Raw genomic sequence first — 24,220 nt, 5'->3', positions numbered from 1 at the left:
TTCTCCTACTTGCTACATATACACAATTCTTCTTATTGTTCATGATATCACTAGTTGAAGAGAACCCAGTGCTCCTTCCCTGACTTCACGAAATTAAGCCTCTGGCATAAGATTTCCATCTGGGGTGTTGAGGGGTAAAGACTGCATCACTCCCGTGTCCCCTCTGAGTAGAGTGGATCACAATCCACCTATTTATGAGGCATAGGCTAAAAGCTTGTTCCCACAGGGAAGTCAAGGCCTGAATGCTGCTTGGTGAAGTGATGTGCATTTTATGTGTTTTAAACAATGTCAGTGTTGAAGAGAGGGTTCATTTTTTTTTTCCTACTAAAAGTCACTCAAGAAAAATGTAGTAGTGTGGTCATCTCCAGTCCCCAACATACACACAGAGCTATGTCTATATCCTGAATGCAGAAGTCTGGACCAGGGAGCCGACCCAGTGGCTCACATCCCCACACAAACCTCCTTGCAGAGCCCAACACCTGGCTGCGTGAGAGCTCCTGCCCCAACTGTCCCTCAGTGCATGGAGTGCGGCTTAGGCGGGGTGTGCCTGCTGTGAGAAGAAGCCTGAGCATGCATGGAGGCCCTCTAGAATGTGGTGCCTGGAGTCTGCCTCCCAAGAATTGACTTCTGGAAAGACAAAGTTGAGATAGCAGCCAAAGGCCCAGTATGTAAAAATGTGGCTGTCAGCACCAGTGCACCAGTTGACAATCTCGGTCCATTTCCATGGTGGCAGATGGCTTAATCAGCAGACAATCACACTGGTTCTGACAAACTCACTTTTCACTGTAGTGAAGGCCGACACCTGGCTTTACAGAGTACCAAGATAACAGATCTTATTATTGTGATTCCTTTTCAGAAGAGTGACCCAAAGAGCTTTGCCTGGAGTTTCTGGTTTCAGGCAGTCCTGAGATCAACTCTTGCCAAAGCAAAGAGGCCGGAGCCTCATTCTGGAGAATGAAGACATTGCCAGCCATTGTGGATAATTCAGCCTCACATATATGATGTCCTTAACAGTATCACCATTATGTGATGCTTGGTGGGGCAGAATTTGACACTAAATGGCCTCTTAGATTCCAGAAGCGCCTCCTGGGGTAGAGAAATATGAGCATGGAGATTTTTTTCCTACAAAGTCTCTGTTGGAAGGAGAAAGCTGTTTCTGGACATGACCCTCTCATAGACATACCAGTGTTAACTCAGCTTCTGTGTGAAGCTTTAACCTGGTCCTAGAAATATGGCCAAACATCTCTGGGAAGATATTTCCTTCAGCTCTGATGCCTCAGCTGTCTGAGAGCCCAAACGTCCCCGCCGGCATGCAGCCCTCCACCTTGTGACCTGACTGGAGGCCAGCAACACAGCGATATCAGCCCACAAAAGCCTCTCTCTTCATCCCCTCTGTCGTAAAACCTTGCTCTCAATGACTGGGTGGAAAAAGATGAATTTTCCCCAAAACTTCTCATTGAATTTCTGGTTGCTGCTGAGAAGGCTGGCAGCACCTAACCCTGTTTATCCTTGGAGATCCTGGCTTCGGAATGCAGACCTTTCAGCCGAGCCAAGCAATGGGCAAGGCTGCTTGTGCTCCCAGCAGAGCAGGGCCCTTTGGTAGCCAGAACCAGACCTCCTTTCTTGAAAGAATGAAGATGCACAGGAGAAATGCTCAAATCAATGGTAGCCCTGAGACCCAAAGCCCTCAGCTTCCTCAGAGAGCTACGCCCACAAGGAGGAAGATTCACTCCGACTCTGACAGGGAAGAACCTACAGGTGAGCAGTGGTCTTTGTTGTTGGGCTGTCCGACAGGTTATGACATGTACTGGTCAAGGGCTGGACTAGGTGACCCCCTAAAACCCCGTCTCCGTTGGAGGTCCTGTACTTCTAATAGGTCCAGTCTTTGGGGAGGAGCAGCCTCTCCCAGACACCAACCCTGCAGAAGCTGCTCTCCTCTAAGCGTTCCTTTGGTTCCTTTGTCCTGCGCTCCACCTGCCAGACTTGCTGCAGGGCCTGAACCTTCCCAACCCACAGCTCAGGACCAGCTTCTTGTCTGCTGCAGTCTCTGCTCCTCCAGTCCTCACCCTCAGCCCTGCCCCGAGGCAAAGTAGACGCAGGGCCTAGGATGTCATCGTGAAAGTATCCTTTCTCTCTGGTGGGCCTGGGGATTATTTTGACAGTTAGGAAATGGGACTTACAATCAGTTAACCTGGGATTGAAATCCCAGTGGCAGACATTGGCCTTGTGGAGTGACCTTGGTCATGTTGCTCTGCTGCTTTGAACCTCCAGTTCTGCTTCTCTGAAAAGCATTAATCACAAGTGCTTTCCACAGCTGCTATGAGGATTAAATAAGCATGTGCTAAATGGTGATTTTAAAAATACACACCACATACATGTAGTCTATTCAGTCCTGCTTGCCCCTCTGCCATGCTTATCTTGGTGAGATGAGGTTCCCAAGCTCATTGAGGAAGGCCTTGAAAAGGAAGAGAAGCCTGAGGGCTATAAAGGAGGAAGGACAGTTTTATTTCTGTGCTCCTGGAACAGTGATTCCCAAATTTAAATAAAGTTTGGCTCTCAGGCTGGGTGTGGTGGCTCATGGCTGTAATCCCAGCACTTTGGGAGACCAAGGTGGGAGGATCACTTGAGGCCAGGAGTTCAAGACTGCAGTGAGCTATGATTACACTATTGCACTCCAGCCTGGGTGACAAAGTGAGACCCTGTCTCCAAAGCAAAAAAAAAAAAAAAAAAAAAAAAAAAATATATATATATATATATATATATATATATAAATAATAAAATAAAATAAAATAAATCATGGCTTTCTTTTAAAATAAGAGGTGGATTATTATCCTGGACCCTGGTTTGAGAAATCCCACCCCAGAAGACAGACAGGGCTGATGGCTATGGGTGGTCTGCCTGGATGTTAGGCGTGGGCATTACCCAGCATCCTCCTTCCTCCCCTACTGTCAGGTGCCAGAGTCTCTGCCCACCTGGCCTTGAAGCTCAGGACCAAGTCCTCACTGCATCCCACCATTCTAGCGGGGCTATTCAACCTTCACTTCAGCGGCATCTTACGTCCCAAAGAGCAACAGAGGAGCTTGGCATCCACTGAGACCTTGGAAGAAGGAAAATATCCAAGGAACGCTTTCCCCAAACTTGGAACTCACAGGGAAAAAACATCCTGGATCAGGTTTCCTTTGCTTAAGGATCTTGTCCTGGAATCCAACAGCCCCTCCGCCTGGGAGCCGACCCTGCTGCGTGGAGCATAATGGAGGTACTGTTGAAGATATTAGATGGGCAAAGGGAGAAAAAGACCTAGGAGGAAAAGGCTTAGAAGAAATGACTGACTTTTAAATATGAAAAGCGTGGAGAGTAAAGGGGCACATTTGCTGGGCACAGCCTTGCCATGGCCACGTGAGGCTCCCTGCTGAGGCTGGGCCCTTCTTCTATTTCATTTCTCCCACAGGCTCTGTGTCTAAGTGACACAGATGTCTAAATGACCTATTTATTTTGATAAGGCCTCAAAGTGGGATTTTTGGGCCAGCCTCATGTGGAAAAGCAATTCATACTGACTAGATTAACTGGGTGTTTGCCAAAATTTCCTTCCATATTGGGCCATGTAGACGCAACTAAATTGCATACCTCTTAGGTCAAATCTGCCTCTGGTTTAAGAGGATTCTAGGTAGGAAAAAGAAAACATAACAGTTCACTTAGGTAATCAGGCTTGAGGATAAACGAGAGGCAGTTTATGCACAACCCCCTCTGCCCTGCTCTGACCCTCATGGTTGCAATGTTCACAGCGAGGTTGCCCTTCTTCTCCATGGCCATAGGGGATACACTCTTGCATCTGTGTAACATTCAGCTTGTATGTCCTTTGCTTTCAAAGTTCTGCAGGTCAAGGCTCGCTAGTGAGTTGTCTTGTGTCTACTGCCCAGGTCCTGCTTAGCCTTTGAGTGTAATTCTTTGTACACTTGTGTCCCTTGCTAGGTGATCATCTTTAGGAAGAGGGGTTGTATCTTAATCACCTTTGTTTCTCTCAAAAACTCATTCTTGCCCCTCACCGTCACCAACTTATTGGATTTAATCGATGCCTTATGTCCCACCACACATTTATTCATTCAACAAAGTTTTACTGAATGTCTACTATCTTGCCAGACACTTTTATGTGCTGAGAATACAACAATGGCTAGACAAACGTCCTTCCCCTGTGGAGCTGACATTCAAGACAAATAGTAGATTACATTGTATATTAGAAGGTGATGAACGCTATGACGAAGAGAAAAACAGAGGAGGGAAGTAGGCAGTGCAGGGATGGGAGGGCTTCTCTGAAAACATATAATTTGAGCAAAGACTTGATCTAACATTATGAAAACGGAGCTCTACATACTTCCATAATTTTATTTTGAAAAGTGACAGATTGCCCGACATTGGTCTCAAAGTCCCTCTGGAAAGCCAATTCCTTTTCATTAGATTTTGTATGAGTGAGAGTTGTTTATGTTGTAGGATAGCAAAGTTAGCTAAGAAACTTGACGGCATCTCTTTTGATGTCTGGGAGAGGAATAGTGAAAGGTGAGATGAACCCCATCTTTTAAAGACTCAAGCACTTTTCGCATATTTCGAATCAGGTGATTGTCAAGTCTGTGGTCTTGGATTCACATTGAATTAGAACGGCCATTCAAATCAAGAAACTTTAAATCCCAGCACTTCCCACGATTTGCCTTTTGGCCTATGTCTGAAGTGCTTTGCAGGAAAGGACAAGTTTCTGGGGTCAGTGTAGCAGAAGTGGACAGGTAAGTTCATCCTGAAGGAGCACTACTTTTTTTGTTTGTTTGTTTGTTTTGTTTTGAGACGAAGTCTTGCTCTTGTGCCCCAGGCTGGAGTGTGATGGCGCGATCTCAGCTCACTGGCTGGAGTGTGACGGCGCAATCTCGGCTCACTGCAACTTCCATCTCCTGGGTTCAAGCAATTCTTCTGCCTCAGCCTCCTGAGTAGCTGGTATTACAGGCGCCTGCCACCACACCTGGCTAATTTTTATATTTTTAGTAGAGACTGAGTTTCACCATGTTGGACAGGCTGGTCTTGAACTCCTGACCTCAGGTGATCCACTCACCTTGGTCTCCCAAAGTGCTGGGATTATAGGCGTGAACCACCGCGCCCGGCCAGGAGCAATCCTTCTTTTGTGGCCTGGCAGGTGAGCAGGAAACACTTCAGTCCCTGAGCTGTGCATCCACACATCAGACAGAGCACAGTCGTTAAAAGAAAAAGAACCATCAAGTTTTGGTAGGTGGAACGTGGTCTCACTTATTATATCACAGAATCAGAGGCTCCTTTTCAGACTGGAAGGACTTCAGACATTATCTAAACCAGACATGCAAATTAGCACAGGCCCAGAGGCCCAAAGCCTGAGAGAAAGCATATGTGGCCATGTAAGAATTTTAATAGAAATTGAAATTATGACTCATAGCAAAAAACTGCCTCTCTCTAACCTCCTCTAGTATATTGGGCAGGGCTGATAATTATTTTGCAGACAGGCCCAAAAGGCCAAAGACTTCTTGAGCTCAAAGATTTTTCAAAATGATACCAAGAATGATTTTCATCTCTTTGGAAGAGTGATACCTAAAACTTATCAAGCATAGGATTGTTTGTGGTGTTACTAGGGCTCTTAGAGATTCTTCATGGGAAGAAATTCCCTAATTTCTCATGAATCCATTCCAAACAGGGAAATGGCTCATGGCAAAGGAAAGAACTCTGGGCTGGGGGGTCAGAACTCCTTGCTTTGCCTCTCATCTCTGTCCGTTATGAGCTGTGTGGTCTGAGGCAAATGACTTAACTTCTCTGAACCTCTTAGTGAACCTCTCTATAAAAGGTAGATACTTGGCAGGGGCAGGAGAGAGTGGTGTGATTATTCTTAAATTTAAGAGTTTGGAAAAGCAAATAGCACACTGGATCCTCACAGGGATCTTTTGAGAATAAATGAGACCGTGCATATGAAAATGCTTTCTATACTCTAAAGCATCCCACAGAATTCTAGCTGATACTGTTTTTCAGAGTTTAGTTCATGAGACATAAGAAGTTAATTTTTCTTGTGTCAACCAAAGCTAATGTCTTCTGGTTCTTCCTTTATTGGAGCAGGATTGAGTAAATATTCAATGGTATTTACTGAATATCTACAGGGCTGGAAGAAAAGAGCCAGGAGAAAACTCACAATTAAAGACCACAAGGTAATCTGTAATTAGGTCCATAAATAGCCTGTAAATGAGGTGAGGCTCTGAGAAGAGACTATAGTCTTAAGGAGGAATAAAAATGTATCTCGAGGCAGATAGGAATTGAATCAAGTTTCAAAGAGTGTGTTGGATTTTGACACATAAGGTAATTGTTCCACTCAATTTTTACCATCTTTTCTTTAGAATATTTCAAATACAAGAATTTAAACTTTATCAAAGAGGCATGTTAAGCCTCTTTTTAACATTTTTATTTTGAGACAGGGCCTCACCCTATCGGTCAGGCTGGAGTGAAGTGGCGCAATCTTGGCTCATTGCAGCTTTGACCTCCTAGGCTCAAGCAGTTCTTGTGCCTGAGCCTCCCAAATAGTTGGGACCACAGGCCCGTGCCACCATGCCTGGCTAATTTTTTTATTTGATGTACAGATTGACTCTCACCATGTTGCCTAGGCTGATCTTGAACTCCTGAGTTTAAGTGATCTTTCCGCCTTGACCTCCCAAAGTGTTGGGATTACAGGTGTGAGCCACCACACCTGACCCATGTTAAACATCTTGATCTTACGGATCCCTGAGACAAGAAAGAAAAAACCCACTGACATCCTGGATAGTGTTTCTAGCCTCCATATTTCCTCCTCAAAGGCTTCTTTCCTCCAACAACGATATTTCATGAGAAACAACCTCTTTATTAACTTAGATAAGGGCTTCTGAAGAGAGAGAGTTATTAAATCTATAAAAAGAGATTAGAAAGGTTTTTATATTAAAATAACAAATGATGTTTCCTATACGTTGGCCTTTCACTAGAAGATAGCCTAAGCTCATAGATCTCTGTCTGGCATAAAAGAAGCTTCTCTGTCTCTCTCTCTCTCTCTCTCCAGATAGATAAAAGAATTTGGTTGATGAGAATTTGGTTAAACAAGTTTCTTTTAAATATCTTCCAGCTACCAATCCCCTCAAATAACCTCCCTGTGGTGAAATTTCTAAATCAGTATATTAGGCAGAACCAACACATTTGGAATACTCTGTACTGAGGTGGCCCCTGGTAGGGCATTGTGGGCCTGCCCCTTTTTTTCCCAAAGTATCTTGGGACCCCTCTCCTCTAAACAGCCAACGGGGATCACTTTTAACTTCTATTATGAACCAAGCAATGGCAATGAAGCTGCATCAAGCAAGGCCAACTGCACTTGGAGTCTTTGCTCTGTCATCTGGAGTGGGATGAGTGTGCAGTGTCATGGTGAAACTTGGTAGAGATGGGAGGCTGAAAATAGTAACATCCGAGAGTCTGCAGATAAATCAGAAGACATGCAACACCCAAATGGCCCACCCAGTGGGTGTGAACTGCCACTGAGAACTGTAGTGGAGCTCTACCCTGCCAAGCACTCAGGGTCATGAAGGCCCCTCCCTGGCAGTGCAGGAGGAGTCGTTGTTGGGCTGAGTCCAGTGGGAACCAATGGGGAGGGTGCTCTGGAGTCCCCCAGCACCATTCCCACAGCCTGGCACCAGTTCCCTGCTCCACTTGGAGGTTTACCTAATGTCACCGTCCTTTCCTAAAATGTTGCTGGGCTCATGCATTCATCGTCACCATCATTAATGTTGCAGAGCCCATGGGCGCCTGTGAGGGTCTTGATTTATTCAGAGTGCATCCAAGGGCAGCTCTGATAAGAAAGACCAAAGACAGCCTGGGGAGGGCAGAAAGGGCAAAGTGGGAACTTCTGAGTGGCCAGTTGCAGTGCCTGGCCTGGCACCTTCTGGCACAGGGGTGAGAAGAGGTGAACTCTGTAGTGGCAGGAAGGCGCCTTTCTTCTCCAGTTAAGCACTGGGATGAAGCCCTGGCTCTCAATACTGGGGCAGTGCAGGGGCTGGACATTCCAGAGCAATGGAAGGTGATTATTCTAAGAACATAAGTGCTCAGCTCCAACGTTCTCCTCATTCCTTCATCTACCGAGGGCACAGGTGAATTTATGAGGGGCGTGGGGCAGCTGGAGCATCCTGGACGTGTCTTTAAGATGCTTTAAGCTGATTTTGACATCTCTTCCTTCTCCTTGGGAATCATGGGTTTGTGAAGCTCTGAGGCAGAAGATTACCCATGAAACTGGTAGAGCCATGAAATTACTTGAGGGAAACTTTATTTCCCTCAAATAAATTTCCCTCAAATAATAAATTTATTAAATTTATTGAATTGATCCACCCCCACTCTTATTTTGTTTTGTCTCTGAGACAGGGTCTTGTTCTGTTGCCCAGGTTGGAGTGCAGTGGTGCAATCTTGGCTCATGGCAGCCTCGATCTCCTGGGCTTGAGCAATACTCCCACCTTAGCCTCTGGAGTAGCTGGGACTATAGGAACACACCACTACGCCTGGCTACTTTTGTTTATTTTTTGTAGATATGGGGTCTAGTTGTGTTGCCAGGGCTGATCTTGAACTCCTGGGCTCAAGCGATCCTCTCACCGTGGTTTCCAAAGTGCTGGGATTACAGGCATGAGCCACTGTGCCTGGATGGTTTCTTAAATTCAGTTTATTGAAATTCTTATCGATAGAGTGTTACTCAATATAATACTTTCTTTTCTAAATCTCTTTTTGTCCTTTATCCTCTTAAATGTAGTATGAAACACAAAAGGATATGTGTACAATTATATAAATTATAAAGCATAACAATGGGAAAAAAAATCTGTGAAACCACCACAAATGATGCTTCCTATACGTTGGCCTTTCACTAGAAGATGCCTGGAACCCATTTGTCTCCATGTGGCATGGAAGAAGCTTCCTCTCCCCTTCTCTCTCCAGAGACAGATAGAAAGAAAGAATTTGACTGATGAGCATGGACAAAGCACGTTTTTTAAAAATACTTTGCAGCTCCATTGCCACTGCCCCACCACACCCGGCAAACAACCTCTTTAAAGTGGAATTTCTAAAATTCTAACTTGCTAGATTGCTTCTTGAAATGCAAATAAGATTGATCGCATTGGGTCAGGCTCCTGATTTTTTAGATGGTAGCAGCAGTCAACAGATGAATATATCTTAACAACTAGACAACATCAGCTACCTGGGAGAAATGCATGATGGGGGTGGTAGATGGAGTAGGAAAGGGCCATTTTGGAGCCCTTGCCATTGCCTAGGTGGGGAGGGGACTGCAGGAACAGACTCTCTTCTGTTTCATACTAGCTTTGTGATTCAGGCTTAACATCATACCTGTGATTCAGGTAAAATGGGAATAATCATAATGCCAACTTAATAAGGTTTTATGAAGGATAAATGTGAAGTGAATAGGAAATTTCTTGGCACATAGTAGGTGCTTAACAAATGTTAGCTCTTATTGTGGCTGCCTGGGGCATAAGAAAAGTTAAGACAGGAAGGTGGAATCGAGCAGAAAGTACATTCTCCCTGCGACGTCACCTTTCCTTGGCTTGGTGTGTCCTCAGCCTCCTCCTGGTGGGCATAGACCTGAAGGGCCTATGGAGTCCAGTTGAGAGCAGGATCCTGTGGTGGTTGGGCCAAGAGGGGGCTCTGGTGCCATCATCTTGTGACTGAAATCTGCTCTTTATCAGTCTTGCCTCCTTACTTAGGGATAGGACTGATCACAGCTTCCAAGGAACCACCCTGGGGTCCCAAGCAATGGAAATTTAGGAGAGGGTAGAGAGGAAAGGCAGTGCCACGCCAGCAGCTGCAGTGGATAGAGCCAAAACATCCACCTTGTAGAAACATCTCAAAGGGTTAGTTCTATGCCAAACTGCTGGGGAATAGTTTAAGGTACTTTGCCTATTATTGTCATCCATCCATCCAATAGTCCCCACCTTCAAGATGCTTCCCATCTCACAAGACAGAAGACTGCTAGGCTAGAATCTATTGAATGCCGCATTGGTAAAACAGTGGGTATAAGCAAAGCATCCTGGGGAAGAGCGGACAAGACCGTAATGAGGCGATGCTGTCTGATCTGACCAGGGCCCTAAAGGGTGAATGTCGTTCCCTGGAATATGGATTGCGGGTGGGGACTGAGACGAATGAAAGGCATACCCGGCAAAGGGAGAATGGGGAAACATGCTTCCGAAGTGCGTTTGAAGATAGAGTAGACAGGAACTAAGTCATATTTGAAGGACAGGTCTTTAGGTCAGAACCTAAATGGGCAAAGCTGTATTACCGGAACGAAACTGTCACACCTCCGTGCTCCAGGGGGATCCAGACAGTTCTGGAACTTGTCTCTAGCGGTCCCACAGAGCTGAATCTGGATGGTCTTCCAATAGGAACACTTTGAAGGGTGGGTGATCACTTCACAGTCCCTCAGGGTATGGTGGTGACTCAACTGGGTCTGAGTAATTAAAAGAAACCCCAGGATGGCCCCGTTCCCAGGCACAACACGGGCTCCTTTGAACTCTAGGTGGTCACCCCTAATTGTGCCCGTGGCCTGCATAACCTCTGGTAGCTTTGAGGACATCTGAGTTCCCTCCACAGTGGGATGTATGGTGATGTGTTTCATTAAAATAATCCATCAATCAACAGAGAAACTGGGGAGAATGATCATTGGAAGATAAGGTTGTTTGTATCTATTTCAAAAGAATCCTCAAAGAAGTAAAACCTACATACACAAAATTCCTCTGATGGAATAGGCCTACTTTTAATAAGGCAGTGGACTGATACTCAGTCTTTTGCCTCATTATCCTGGAACAAATTTACACTTGTCTTAGGAAACGGGCTAACTGTTTCCAATAATTTGAGGAAAGTGTGTCCCAGTTGCTGTGTAAGCCACACGTGTGCAATAGCAGTTCGCACAGCACACCCACGAAAAGAAATAACAGTCCTTTTACTTAGAGAAAGGAAGGATAATGGTTACTTAGAAAGTGTCCCAGACAAGCTGTCAAATTGAATTCAGAGAGCTGGAGTCTGACTCCAGGACAGGGCGGGCTGGCTAAATTCCCAAGGGATTGGGGTTTCCTGCCTGCTCCAGCTTAGAGACAACGAGTCTTTGTTTCCAGTTCTCTCACTCTCCCTCCTCCCCCGATCTCTGTTTCTCTCTGTCACCCTTGTTCTTTCTCTCTCTCTGTCTCTCTCTCTCTCTCTTAATCTCTCTCGTGGAAAAAAAAAATGCAACTCTCCGAAGAGGGTCAGATAGAAAGCAGACAGAACATTAACTCAGGAATTTCAAAGGAAAACAGTTTTTAAAAAATAAAATGGAGAGAGTAAGCTACTGTCTATCCCATAATCATAAATCTTGCCTTTGGACCACAGAAACAGCATATATACATACACACACACTCACACACACACACACACACACATCCAGCAATCATCCCTGATTTTGCTAAGAATGGCTTAGACACATTTCATCATAAGGAAGAACATATAATGACAATGTTCTTCACAGGCTCTCCTGTGAGGCCGCAGTACCCTCCAATTGGAAGTGTGTGTGCTCTGATGTAGATGGAGCCTGTGGGGCCACAGAACCTGCTGCATGAGAGATGTTATTTACTCCCTAAAAATAACAGCTTACTTCACAGTATTACAGGCCTTTTCCTTCGGGTACACATGTTCCAGGCCAAGCCCCCATATGCAGGGCTCTACGAGGCAACACACACACAGCCCACCTCCACACTGAGCACCAGCTTGCGCCCTCCCATACACACACACACACATACACACACACACAAGGCTGCCCAACGCCCGCCCTCCCAAGGACTGCACCCAGGAGCGCATCAGCTTGCTACAGGCAGTGCATATTGCAAGGAACAAAGATGCCGTACTCGGGAACCCGTTCACCCGGAGAAATAAGGCAGAGATGTCTTGAGGCATTTTTTGAGTTACAGAAAATTTCAAAGATATATAAAAGTAGACAGCAGAGTCTAATGAACCCTGAGGTCCCATCACCCTGCTTTAACAATCATGAATTCATGGTCAATCTTATTTCAGCTCAATGCCCACCTACTCTGCTCTCCCTGGCCCAGTTACTTTGACACAAGTCCCTGACTGTCAGCTCCTTCGCTGAGCTTCCTGTCTCACAATGAAACGTCTAACTGCACCCGGTTCTCCAGGTTTCAGGAAGCCGTGGTGCATAGGTTCTATCCCAGGCTCTCTTCCTGAAACCCACATCAAACACCCAGGCCTCAGTTATTCCTGCAAGGGCTCACCTGGGCTCCCGTCTCCAACACCCAACTTGAAAACTTGCACCCACCCCAGCAAACACACTGGTTTCCTTGGTGCCTTCCTCCTTCCCTTTGCTTCAATATCTATTTCCAGCCCAGCCAGGCTGAATCTTGCTAGAGGTCTCCATCTTTCATTATGACTTCTAAAATCATAAAGGACACCCATACAGGAGCTAAATGCAGGGGAAAATGGAAAGACGTGGTAATATATGTGAATTGCTCTCACTCCAAAGCACAGTAGTTCCTTCCTTCCTTAGCTGTGTGTCTCTCTGTTTGACTAGAAAGTGCTTGAGGGAAGGTGGTGTGCTGTGTTCACCATAGTTGCAGGGCTCAGCCTGGTGTTCTATGCACGGAAGATTCTCCACAAGAAAGAAATGAATGAATAGAGGGGAGCATCAATCACATAATTTAGGTCTATTCCTGACTAAGGTACCAGGTATCTACAATATCTGCCTACATAGGAATAAATGTATATATTTGTCTTCACTCCCTGTGTGACCGTGGCTGGGTCCACACCTTCTCTGGCCTCAGATCTCTTCTGTTCTGTAAGGGATTTGGAAAAGATGTCCAGTTTGAGCATTAATGATTTTCTATCTCTTCATTACACTCAGAGAACTTCTTGTGTGTAGCATGCATTGTTGTGTTTTGATTACGTGCAGTTTTACATTTCCTTCATATTTCATAGGTGTGTCTCCCTAAAAAGTTGTGTTTTTGCTTTGTTTTTTGAGACAGAGTCTCACTCTGTCACCCAGGCTGGAGTGCAGCAGCGTGATCTTGGCTCACTGTAACCTCCGCCTCCTGGGTTCAAGAAATTCTCCTGCCTCAGCCTCCCTGGTAGCTGGGACTACAGGCGCCCACCACCATATCTGACGAATTTGTTATTTTTAGTAGAGATGGGGTTTCACCATGTTGGCCAAGCTGGTCTCGAACTTCTGACCTCAGGTGATCTGCCCACCTCGGCCTCCCAAAGTACAGGGATTATAGGCGTGACCCACCGCACCCGGCCCCCTAATAAGTTTTAAAGCAGCTTTGCTATCTATGTATAGTATCCTTCACAACCCTTGGTACAGTGTTAACATCTGGTAAACCCTCAAAAATATTGTAATTAACTTGCAATAATAATGTTAACTACTATTGTAATTTTCACTGTAATAAATTAGAATAACAATTTACAATCCTTATTATAACTTTTATTGAGCACTTATTGGTGTGTCAGACGTGCTGATTTAGGAGTTTTAGATCATCCCTGAAGGGGCACTACAATTATCCTCATTTATACATGAGGAAACTGAGGCAGAAAAATGTGAGCGCATTGTCCAGGTCACAATCTGAGTCCAGAGCCTGAGTTTTAATCAGTATGCTATAATGCTGAAATAGGAGACCAATGTCTGCCTTAGGTAAACTGAGAGTATTAAAGAATCCTTACGATGTTGTCAGATGCTTGAATCAAGTATGCTGAGATAATGATTCCAGAAGCAGCCTAGAGGAAGCATAGAACACAGCAAAGGCCCGAATTTGAGTCTTGTACTGCTTCATGACCTGGGTGCCTTCTAAGGACCCCTGAAATCTCTCTGTGCCTTGTTTTCATTATCTACAGAAGGGGGATAAAAATACTACCAGCCTTGTCATCTCATGGTGATGGCACCAGAGGGCACAAACGGGATAATGGATAGGAACGTGCTTGGCAAACCCTACCGGGCTGCCAAAAAGCTGTTGTTACCATGTGCATGGCTCCTGCCACCTAGGACTCTCCTGGAGAGAGGCCAGGCTCTCATTAACATGGGCTTCAGCACCAACCAGGCATTTCACTCTAAGGGACACAGAAAGGTAGTTTCTCCCCTCTCTTTTCCATACTTAGCATGCAAGCCGACAGACTTTTTATCCATTAGCCAAGGCAACGGCTGGAGATGGCCATTCCGCCTGCAGCGGGGCTGCGGTTTTCTGTTTCTGCGTTCAATGGCAGCCCTGAAAGGCTCCCAGGCTGGGGCTAGAAGCTCAATGCTCCACAGGCCCTTGGCCGGTTGATGAGTTCCAGGAGTTAATAAACAAGGAACTCAATATCCTCCGTCTTTTGGAAAGTCAGAGGTATTTAAACAGATTCAGCATGAGGAACTAAGGAAATGAGGGCTTAGGCATGCAAAGAAGCTCTGAGGAGGAGATGTGCTGATTCTTGCATGCTGCTGGGCCAGCTGAGTGAGCTGGGAAGGCCTCCGGCAGGCTTTGCCCAGAAAAACAAAGTGAAGCTCTGACCTGGGACCAGGGCAGACACACGCACATCTGTAGCCTGGAGGACTGGAGAGAACAAGGTGTGGAAAGTCAGTAGCCCTGACTCCAGGACTCTTATATGCTTGAAAAGGTCACTTAACTTCTGCAACCCCAGTGTCCTTCCCGTAAAATCACGTTACCAACACCCTATCTACTTTTTAGAGGACTGAATGAGGACATGTCAGAAAGAAATTTCTGAGATGTACTAATGTACAGTTGTCAAAATCAGTAATATCATACATCAGTAAAATCAGTCATCAATGACAATGACAAAAAATCTAATCAGGAACGTACAGTCTCTTCACTTACCTACACCTTTGTCAATATACCAGTAGGGCCTGCTATTCCTTTTCTAGGACAGTCTGGGGCCAGACAACTGCCCAGTGTATCTCCAGGGAAATCTGGAGTAGCTCTAAATGGGCCTCATTTCTCTCCAGTTGTCTCTGTTCTATAAAGCAGGCTCCTCTAGCTTGGCTGCAGCTTGGCTTATAGGAATAACCTGGAGAGCTCTAAAAGATTTCCAATGCCCAGGAGTCATCATTGGAGATTCTGAATTAATGCGTCATTTTTTGGCGCTTGGGCATCAGTATTTTTTTATTTTAATTTTTGCATTTACAAAATTTTAGTAAAATATGTAACATAAAACTTACCATTTTAACCATTTTAAGTGTACAATTTAGTGCCATTAAGTACCTTCACAATGTTGTGTGACGATTACCACCATCCATCTTCAGAACCTTTTCATCTTCCCAAATGGAAACTCTTACCCATTAAACACTAATTCCACATTTCCACTCCTTGCCACTCCTGGTAACCACCATCTACCTTCTGGCTCTATAAACTTGACAGTTACCGCCTATGAGTGGGCTCATGCAATATTTGTCCTAGGGTCAGTATTTTTAAAGATCTCCAGGTGATTCTCTGTGCTCTCAGAACTAAGGGCTGATGCCAACCATAAGTCGTGTATCGGTTCATCTTTGGAAAGAGAAGAGTTTAGGGATGAAGTTGGAGCTGATAGTGGGAAAACCGCATGGACAGAAATCAAGTAATGCAAAACATTCACATCTTTGCCCAAGTTACTTTTAGGGTAGGTATTGCTTTTGCAGAAAGGCAGCTGGAAGAGAAAAGCTGTATTTGCCAGAAAGTGAGGGGCTTCTAGTCTAATCCTCTAACCTGGTTTGAGTCCTTGCTCTGCCATTGCGTAGCTGTGTACCCTTCAGTGAGTCACTTAATAGTGCTGAACCCCACTTTCTTTGTCTGCAAAATAGAGATAATAATATCTACTTCAAAGACCCAGTGCAGGGCTCCAAAGCAAAGCATGTGAAGGTGTCTGATATATTCCAAAACCCTTTATAGGTGACAGCTGTGGCTGCTATTGTAAATGGATAACAATAGCTTTTATCCTAATTTATTTTTTAAGGGCATTAGCCTTGATAAACTAAAGGTAGAGCATAACTGCGCTAGCTGGATCCAATCCATGTCCATAGAATATTTAATTTAAAGGGGCTTAAAGATTGTTCTAAATTAATTTTTAAAATCTAGTCTTACTTCCTGGGCACAAAAAACCCCTAGAGATTGCAGCCATTTTGAAGAGACAAGCTGGAAGGGTGATTATACAATTTTAAAGCAAAAAGCCATTCTAATTTGATAAGCGCTTTGAAGACACATTAACAGACAGCATCTCCTCAATTTCCTTGCTTTGTGCTTGATGTCAGCACCTGCCCTTTGTGGATTGCACCAGTGTGCACTCACACACACACACACACACACACAGAGCTCTGGTGCTCTTGATGAACTCTGGATTTGTTTGGGGCTGTGTGTGTCTTATTCAAAGAAGACGGAGCCAAGGTTGCCTGATGTCTTCTAATAGCTAATAGATAGTGTTTAGAGCAGAGCAGGAGAGCCAGTGAGAGGTGGGGAGGAGGCAGGGAGGGATAGAGGGAGGGCTTGGTTAGCTTTGTCTTGCTAATGTACTTTGTTTTGTGGCTTGATGGGTCGTTCAGACAGATTCAGACCACCTCACAAGGGGAAGGCATAGAAGAGCAAGACAGCTCAAGTGGAGAGCTTTACTGGGGACAAAAGATGCACCTGCAAAGCACAGGCTTAATCGTCTCTAGAGGCCAGGCCCAATGTTGGGAGATAAATGCCGGCACCACCTGAATAAGGTCCTGGCAGTGTGCGTTTGCCTGGATACTACAGTTAATTCATTTCAGAAGAGGGGTTGCTACCCAGCAAGAGGGAGCTGCTCCCACAATAAGCCTGAATGAGACAGCAGTGTTACAAATGTACTCCCTAAACACAAAAGGGCCAAGGGAAGGAAATGCGTATGGCAGGTAGAGGACAGGGCTGAACAATAAGACCTGCGGAGGAGGAGGAGGAGGAGGAAGGAGGTGGTTAGCAACACATTTCAATTTGGATAAACCAGTTTCTAAACTAAACCCTATATCTGAAGCCCAGTATCAGAAAATCTTTCATTAGCTCTGCTTCAGAGCCTCACTGGCTAATTCTGATGTTGGTAGCAGGTTGTAGCCTGAAGTGTTGGAGAAACTTACAAAAATTCGAATTCAGCAGTTCAGAGGTTAGGGCTCCTCCCAACCCTCCCTCCCTCCTTCCCTTCCTTCCTTCCTTCATTATAGCCTTGCTTCCCTCCCTCCCTATCTTCCTTCCCTTCCCTTCCTTCTCTCTTTCTCTCCCTGCAGTCATTTTCCCCTTCTTTTTTCCTCCCTTCCATTTGTGGATCCCTATCCACAAATGAAATACAACTCAATATGTGAAAGAAATCAAAGGACAGTGGCTCTTGAGCCCTTGCAATGTGGCTCCTGTCATCTCCTTAGAAGCTCCAGAGTCAGGGCTGGCCTCTTGCTGACCAAGTTCCTCCCTTCATTTGACAGGAAACTGAGGTTCAGGGTCTGAAGTGATTTTCTCACGGGAATCCAAAGGTGCCCTGACCTTCAATCTAATGCGTTTGCCACTAAAATATATTTTCTGTCTTACAGACATTTGCAACAGCATATTAAAATAGGTCATCCAGTGGAATCTGACTCACAATGCAGAATGAATCCATAGAAATTCAGTTTTCATGACAAAACTCAAGAAATCTGATTTGGAAAGGAAAAACAGTGGCAGAAACAGGACTGGCTCAGGGTGGGATAGGAGAGAAGGAAGCAAATGAAAAAACATAAATATTTAAAAGTGGATTCATTCTGTGGTATAACTCTTCCACTAAACCTTCTGGTCATTATTCAATTATAAATTGTTAACAGGAAACACAAATTTCTATGTGATCAAGTTGTAACCTTGGGCAAGACACCCAGCGAGTGTCTTTGGGTCTCTGTTTCCTTCCCACCCCATGCGGATGTTGAGCCAAATGGTCTTTCCTTAGAAGAGCCTTTGTTTCTCTGAAAGGTTATGCTATGCTGCGCTATACGTAACTGATCCTGAGAGCTTGTGCCTTTCTTCTATATTATGGGGAAGGTGAGTTAGAGAAAAACTGGGGACAGAGAGCGAGCCAAGGAGGACAGAGTGCCTGCCACACTCTTATTATTTATTCTTCAAGCTCCTATTCAAAAGTCCCCTCCTCTGTGGAATTTTTGCCATGCCATGCAAGTATTTTTTCCAGTCTCTCTCTGGTTCCTAATAATTATGCATTCACATTTTTTCTCCTTTAAACCAGGTACCATGAATTATGCCTGAAATCTAACACAGTATCGGAACCACTCCTCATGACGTTTCATAAAGACACTGAGCAATGCTATTGTGACATTTACTAAAATCTTCGTTGGCAGAGAGCATTTGCTGAGGCAGTTTTCTTTCTCAACAAAACCAAACCAAACCAGACCAAACCCTTAAGCCACCATTTAAAAAATGTATTGACATTGCTAAAATTTTTTTTGAGACAGAGTCTCACTCTATCGCCCAGGCTGGAATGCAGTGGCGTGATCTCGGCTCATTGCAGCCTCTGCCTCCTGAGTTCAAGCGATTCTCATGTCTCAGCCTACCAAGTAGCTGGGATTACAGGTACCTGCCACCATGCCTGGCTAATTTTTGTATTTTTAGCTGAGATGGGGGTTTTGCCATGTTGGCCAGGCTGGTCTTCGAACTCCTGACCCCAAGTGATCTGCCCACTTCAGCCTCCCAAAGTGCAGGGATTACAGGTGTGAGCCACTATGACCGGCTGCTAAAATTTCTTCGGAAAAAAACCTTTAAGGGTAGACATGCTGGAATCCTTGAAATCCTCATTTCATTATTTTCATCAGAGAAAACTCCCAACTTTCAACTTTGAAAGTAAGCAGCATTCATTTTTTCCTAAATGTAACATGTTTTCCTGCATGGAATGACAACTTCAAGTTGTATCTTTGTGATATTATTACAAGATACTGTAAAACCTTCTTTACTGTATTTTTGCAACTGGTAGCACAAGTGGCAAGTCTTTGGCTTCTCATCTTTGTATGCTAGGAAAAGTTGAGTGGAACAAGCTGGTTTTTTGCGTCAACCTTAACTGCATGGGACTGTGTCATGTCTGGTTCAGAAGAAAATTTTAAGTGCACAAAAGAACAAACTTACCTTCTTTGACGCTCAGTCGTGAGGATTGGTCTGTGTGGGAGGTTGTATTATAGGCCAGCAGTGAACCTGAGAGGCAAAACATAAACAGGTTATCACCAAAATGTTCTTCTGAGATCAAGAGTAGGAGATGACATGAGGAGGGAGTGGAAAGGGAAAGAGATGGGGAGAGGGGAAGAGGGACAGAGGACTCCTAGAAAGAAAGGAAAAGCGAATGGAATCCATTTGCTCGGAGACAATCATACAGGCCTGTAATAACTTTACGGAGTAAAGAGACAGAATACATTGGAATGAAATGCTCTCTGGGGAAACAGACAGCATGACCCCTGAGCTGCCATATTCATCGTTCTGAAACGTTCTGGTCTGTGCCATCTCATGATAGGAACACAGCACTGAGAATCAGTAATCCCAGGTCTGTTCCAGTTGTTATTAATTCACCATGTGACAGTTGGTGAGTGACTTGACATGTCTAGATTTTGATTTTTTTTCTTGAACTAGAGCAGAGGTTGGCAAACTTCTTCTATCAAAAGGAGAGAGTAAATATTTTGGCTTTATAGGCTGACTACAGTCTCTGTTGCACAGTCTTCTTAGTTTTTGTTGTTTTGCCCATGGGCCAGATTTGGCCTGCAGCTTATAGTTTGCCATGGCCTGGCGGAGAAGCTAGTATCGCTCCTTCCTGCTGTGGTATCCTTTGGGTTTACATACACATGGGTCCTTTCCCAGGTGAGGGTAAGGTGCACGGGTATCTGTTGCTGGTGGAGGGGCGCTGGGAGTTGGGAAGGAGATGAGTGGTAGTATTCCAATAGGAACTTTTGCTTCCCTTCACCTATGTCTAAGAGCACGCACTGAACCTGAAGAGTCATGCGTTGAATTTTCTGTAATCTCAGAATGCTGATATCCAATCTTTAAAAATTCAACTTCAATGCATACCTCTTCTATACCCAGAACTTTGAAAGAATAATTTGCTGTTGTTGCATGGAAAACATATTCTCCCTTCTTTCCTAAAACTAGATTTGTTCCTCTGTTTAAAGTGAATTCAAGGTTGTAATTTGTGAAATTTAGGCATTTTTGCCATTCTCTTTGAGACTCTCCTAGGGAAATCTTAAAGAGCTCTCGAAACTAGGGCTGGGATCTGCTTTTACAAAACATACCGTAAGTTCAACACATGTGTTCGAGGCTAAGAAAATTCTTCTAAACAACGGTTTTCCCTGCTCCCTGTGGCCGAGTGGACTGGCTTGGGTGCCAGGGGTGGGAATAGGCTGTCAGACACTCCTATTTTTAGTCTCCAGTCATGGAAGGGATGCAGAAATGGAGCTGCCGCCTCACCCAGCTGTGGGCGTTTGGTTGTGTGCCTCAGAGAAAATGTGTGCACTACCCAAGCCAGGCGATGAAGAAGAGAATTTATTTATTTATTTTTGAAATGGAGTTTCGCTCTTGTTGCCCAGGCTAGAGTGCAATGGCACGATCTCAGCTCACTGCAACCTCCGCCTACTAGGTTCAAGCGATTCTCCTGCCTCAGCTTCCCCAGTAGCTGGGATTACAGGCATGTGCCACCACGCTCGGCTAATTTTGTATTTTTAGTAGAGATGGGGTTTCTCCATGTTGGTCAGGCTGGTCTTGAAATCCTGACCTCAGGTGATCTGCCTGCCTTGGCCTCCCAAAGTGCTGGGATTACAGGTGTGAGCCACCGCGTCCGGCCAAGGAAGAGAATTTTATAAGAATTGTCCAACTGCCTAGAACATGACTGTTAGTTCTAGCTCTGCAGCAGCTCTAGACGGAAACAAGAAGGGGGATGATGGGGGTGTATTGAGCCCTCTGTATGCCAAAGTGTGGCTATGTGGATGCCATGTTAGAAATGAGACAGTCACATGAATGTAACATTCAAGAGCCAGCTACATTTGGTTATTCCATTTTCAAGAATATCAATGACAAAGTAAGGCCGGGACAAGTTCCTGTTAATAGTCACACAGCAAAAAATGATGTTTTGGGCAAAGATGGACCACATATTTGACAGCAGTAATAGTGTATTTTTACTGTATCTTTTAAATGTTTAGATGTACAAATACTTGCCATTGTGCTACAATTGCCTACCATATTCAGTACAATAACATGCTATACAGGTTAGTAAGCTAGGAGCCACAGGCTGTAGCATACAGCCTCAGTGTGTAGTAGGCTATGCCATGTGGGTTTGTGTCAGTACATTTTGTGGTGTTCACATGAAGATGAGCTATCCCTATCATGAAGCAAAGCATGACTGCATGTTTATTAAGCAAATGAGAGTTTAAAATTAGACCTGCGTCTTATCACTGACTAGCTTTGTGCTCTCCATTGATTTCTCTCATCTCTCTGAGCCACCAGTTTCTCATCTGCAAAATGGGTGAATACCACTTAGTGGCATTGTGAAGATTAAATCAAATAATGCATGTAATGTGCTCAGAATGGACCTTGGCTCATAAGTGTTCCATAAATGCTAGCTATGATCATTACTATTTTTACATCCTTTCTCCCACAGATGTCACAATTACATACAATAGTTCTCTTTATACATGCGTTTACTGAGCATTAGTCTTGTCCTCCGATTAAAGTTATGAATGGGTTCTGCTGCAATAAGAAATAATCCGGCACGACTGGAAGGAAGTGAAGAAATGGAACCAAACGTTCCGAGGGAATACAAAAAAATCCCAGAAGCAGGACCAAGAATGCTTGCCTCTCTGTCCCTGATGTTCTCTCCCTCAGGCTGAAACCTCACTGCTGGAGCAAATAAAGAAAAATGATGGTCTCTGAGGAGCAAACTGCCGGAGTCATTAGTGCAGATGTAGCCGAAAGCACGAACCTTAGATAAACCACATTTATTACATTTCCCCCTTGGTGAAAGTTCTTCTTTGGGCACACATGAATTCCACAGGAAACTCCCAGAAAGCCAAGAGAAAGGGTCATTTGACCTCTCCAAAGCTTGCATGAAATACATACTTCATGGCAACCTAGGAAGAGGATTTTGCCCTAAAGACTGTTCTCGGTTCAAGTTTCACTCCTAGAAGGAGAGGCTGCCTTCCCCAAGCAGGGGCTGGTTGGGGGCATCTGGCCTCTCACCCAAGGGACCCAGATTCCCTCCTCTTCTCCAATTTCTACTTCATCAGTTCCCCAGGCTCTGTTTTCTTAAGGAACTTGGTCCGACGCAGGCAGGTCCTCCTGGAGCCCAGCCTCCCTCTCTGTGGCTTTGGACTGCTTTCTCCTGCCCTTGAGGCTCTTTCTGGCCTGACACCGCCACAGGCCTGTGCTGCTGAGCTCCCCATCCTTCCTGATACCAGCACCTCAGGGTAAACAGGCCACGCTGAAGTGGGGGATGCAACGCTCCCGGAACATGCACAGTGTGCCAGACGCTTGCCATCTATTCTCTTACTTAATCCTTGCATAAGCCACGCAGACCAGCATTCCCTTATTCCTTTTTACAGATGAGAAGAGCAACAGTCAGCGAAGTCATATCATTTTCCGAGGATCACACAGTCAGAGACTGCAGGAGGCAGGACCCCCATCCTGGTCTGTCCACAAAACCTATCCTCAGTCCGACAGACCCCACCGCCTCCAGACTAAATCGTAGAAACAGGCAAAACTCACCTATGGGCTTGGGAGGCAGGGTGGTGGTTAGTTCTGGGGAGGAAGTGGTCGTGGGGTGGAGAGAGGGTGCAGGGGGCTGAAATTCTACTCCTTGACCTGGGAGGTGCTTATGCGAGTGAGTGGATTCACTTCATGATAACGCCTCAAGTAGCGCACTTAATGATTTCTGCACTTCTGTGTTATAGTTCAGTTCAAACTGAAGTACAAGATTTGCCTACTTGGTTATTTGTAAGTTTCTGTATGTGTGTTTGTATGTATATATTTGCATATGGGTGTGTATGCATATACGTATATCTATTTATTGGGGCATTTTTGCTCTAAAAAGCATAAAGTAGTTCCTGCTGAGAACAGAATGGCCTTCCCAAACTGCAAGCACGCGGAAAAGATCGTTTTCCATTCTATGTTTGAGTCCATCTGCTGCTAGAGACAGTACCTGGATCTGAAAGGAGAGGAGAGTGAGCAGTGTGAGGCTTTGCAGGTGTGGGGTAGAACCCCAACAATCACGGTTTCTGCTGCTTCACATTCCCCCAACCTAACCTGCTTTTCATCGGGGACACCTGGGCCAGGGGACACAAGAGTCCCAGTGCTAAAGCCTTTGTCTCCTGCCTCGCTGTGACCATAGAATTCACCAGTGCCCCCTCACAGCCAGCCTATTGAATCCAGGTCTCCCTTTTCTCTGGGCTGCACTGCTATATCCATAGCTCTGGCTGAGGGTGCGGGAGCGGGAGGGTGAAAGGCTCTGGGCTCTTTTAACAACAATCCTGGCTGACTACTGAGTCCAGGGAAACCCGACCTTTTGTTCAGCTGGAATTCTGTTCTCCCTCACCGGTCAAACCCCGGCCTGGAAGTGATAAGATTGCACCAGCTTAATTGCCCAGACTCAAAACCTCTGCCCGACCATCTGAGGCTGCAGGTAGACCACAAAACGCAAAATGTGTTTTCCATTAAAGTTTAAATTAAAAATGGGAATCAAGATAGGCACCTTTTCTGTGGTCTCCCCGTCGCGCGGTATATTTCATTCTTTTGAGCAGCCACTGTTTGAAGACGCAGTTTCTTAGTATTTTTTCCAGGTCAGACCCAGATAGACATACAAAACCAACTTGTTTGTAAAATTTTAAAAAGGCTCTTTTTCCTCCTGCCTCCCCTCCTCCCCAGGAGCCTGGGGCTCCCAGACATGCGCAAACTCCCCCCAGCGGCCCTGCGCCTGAACTGCCCGCCCTGCGCCCTCCGTTTCTTCGAGGTCCATCCCCGCCTTGGCCTGAGAAGGGACAAATCTCGTTCCCGCAGCTGCTGCTGCGAAGGCTCCTCTGCCACAGGGGGTGTGTCTGGGAGAGATACTGGTGGGGCCGACAGTCAGGCCAAGAGAAGGACAAAGTTAGCGTGGCGATAGGTTTGGCTTAATCGGCCTTCTTCCAGGAGGCCACAGGAAAGTTTTTGGAAAGCATTTATCT

The 24,220-nt window shown here is 45.3% G+C and overlaps 1 protein-coding gene across 3 annotated transcripts in view; it reads right to left on the bottom strand.

The window, feature by feature from the left end:
• FLI1 (Fli-1 proto-oncogene, ETS transcription factor) overlaps positions 1-24,220 on the bottom strand; it is a 126,369-nt gene that overhangs the window by 10,633 nt on the left and 91,516 nt on the right. For all 3 annotated transcript variants that reach the window (XM_050755971.1, XM_050755974.1, XM_050755972.1), the window contains exon 5: positions 19,158-19,223. In XM_050755971.1, coding sequence (XP_050611928.1) covers positions 19,158-19,223 — 66 coding nt within the window. The remainder of the gene's footprint in view (positions 1-19,157; positions 19,224-24,220) is intronic.

This window comes from Macaca thibetana, chromosome 14, assembly GCF_024542745.1.
Source record: "Macaca thibetana thibetana isolate TM-01 chromosome 14, ASM2454274v1, whole genome shotgun sequence".
Classification (NCBI taxonomy): Eukaryota; Metazoa; Chordata; class Mammalia; order Primates; family Cercopithecidae; genus Macaca; species Macaca thibetana.
Note: the sequence above shows the minus strand (reverse complement) of the source record. Positions and strands in the feature narration are given on the sequence as shown.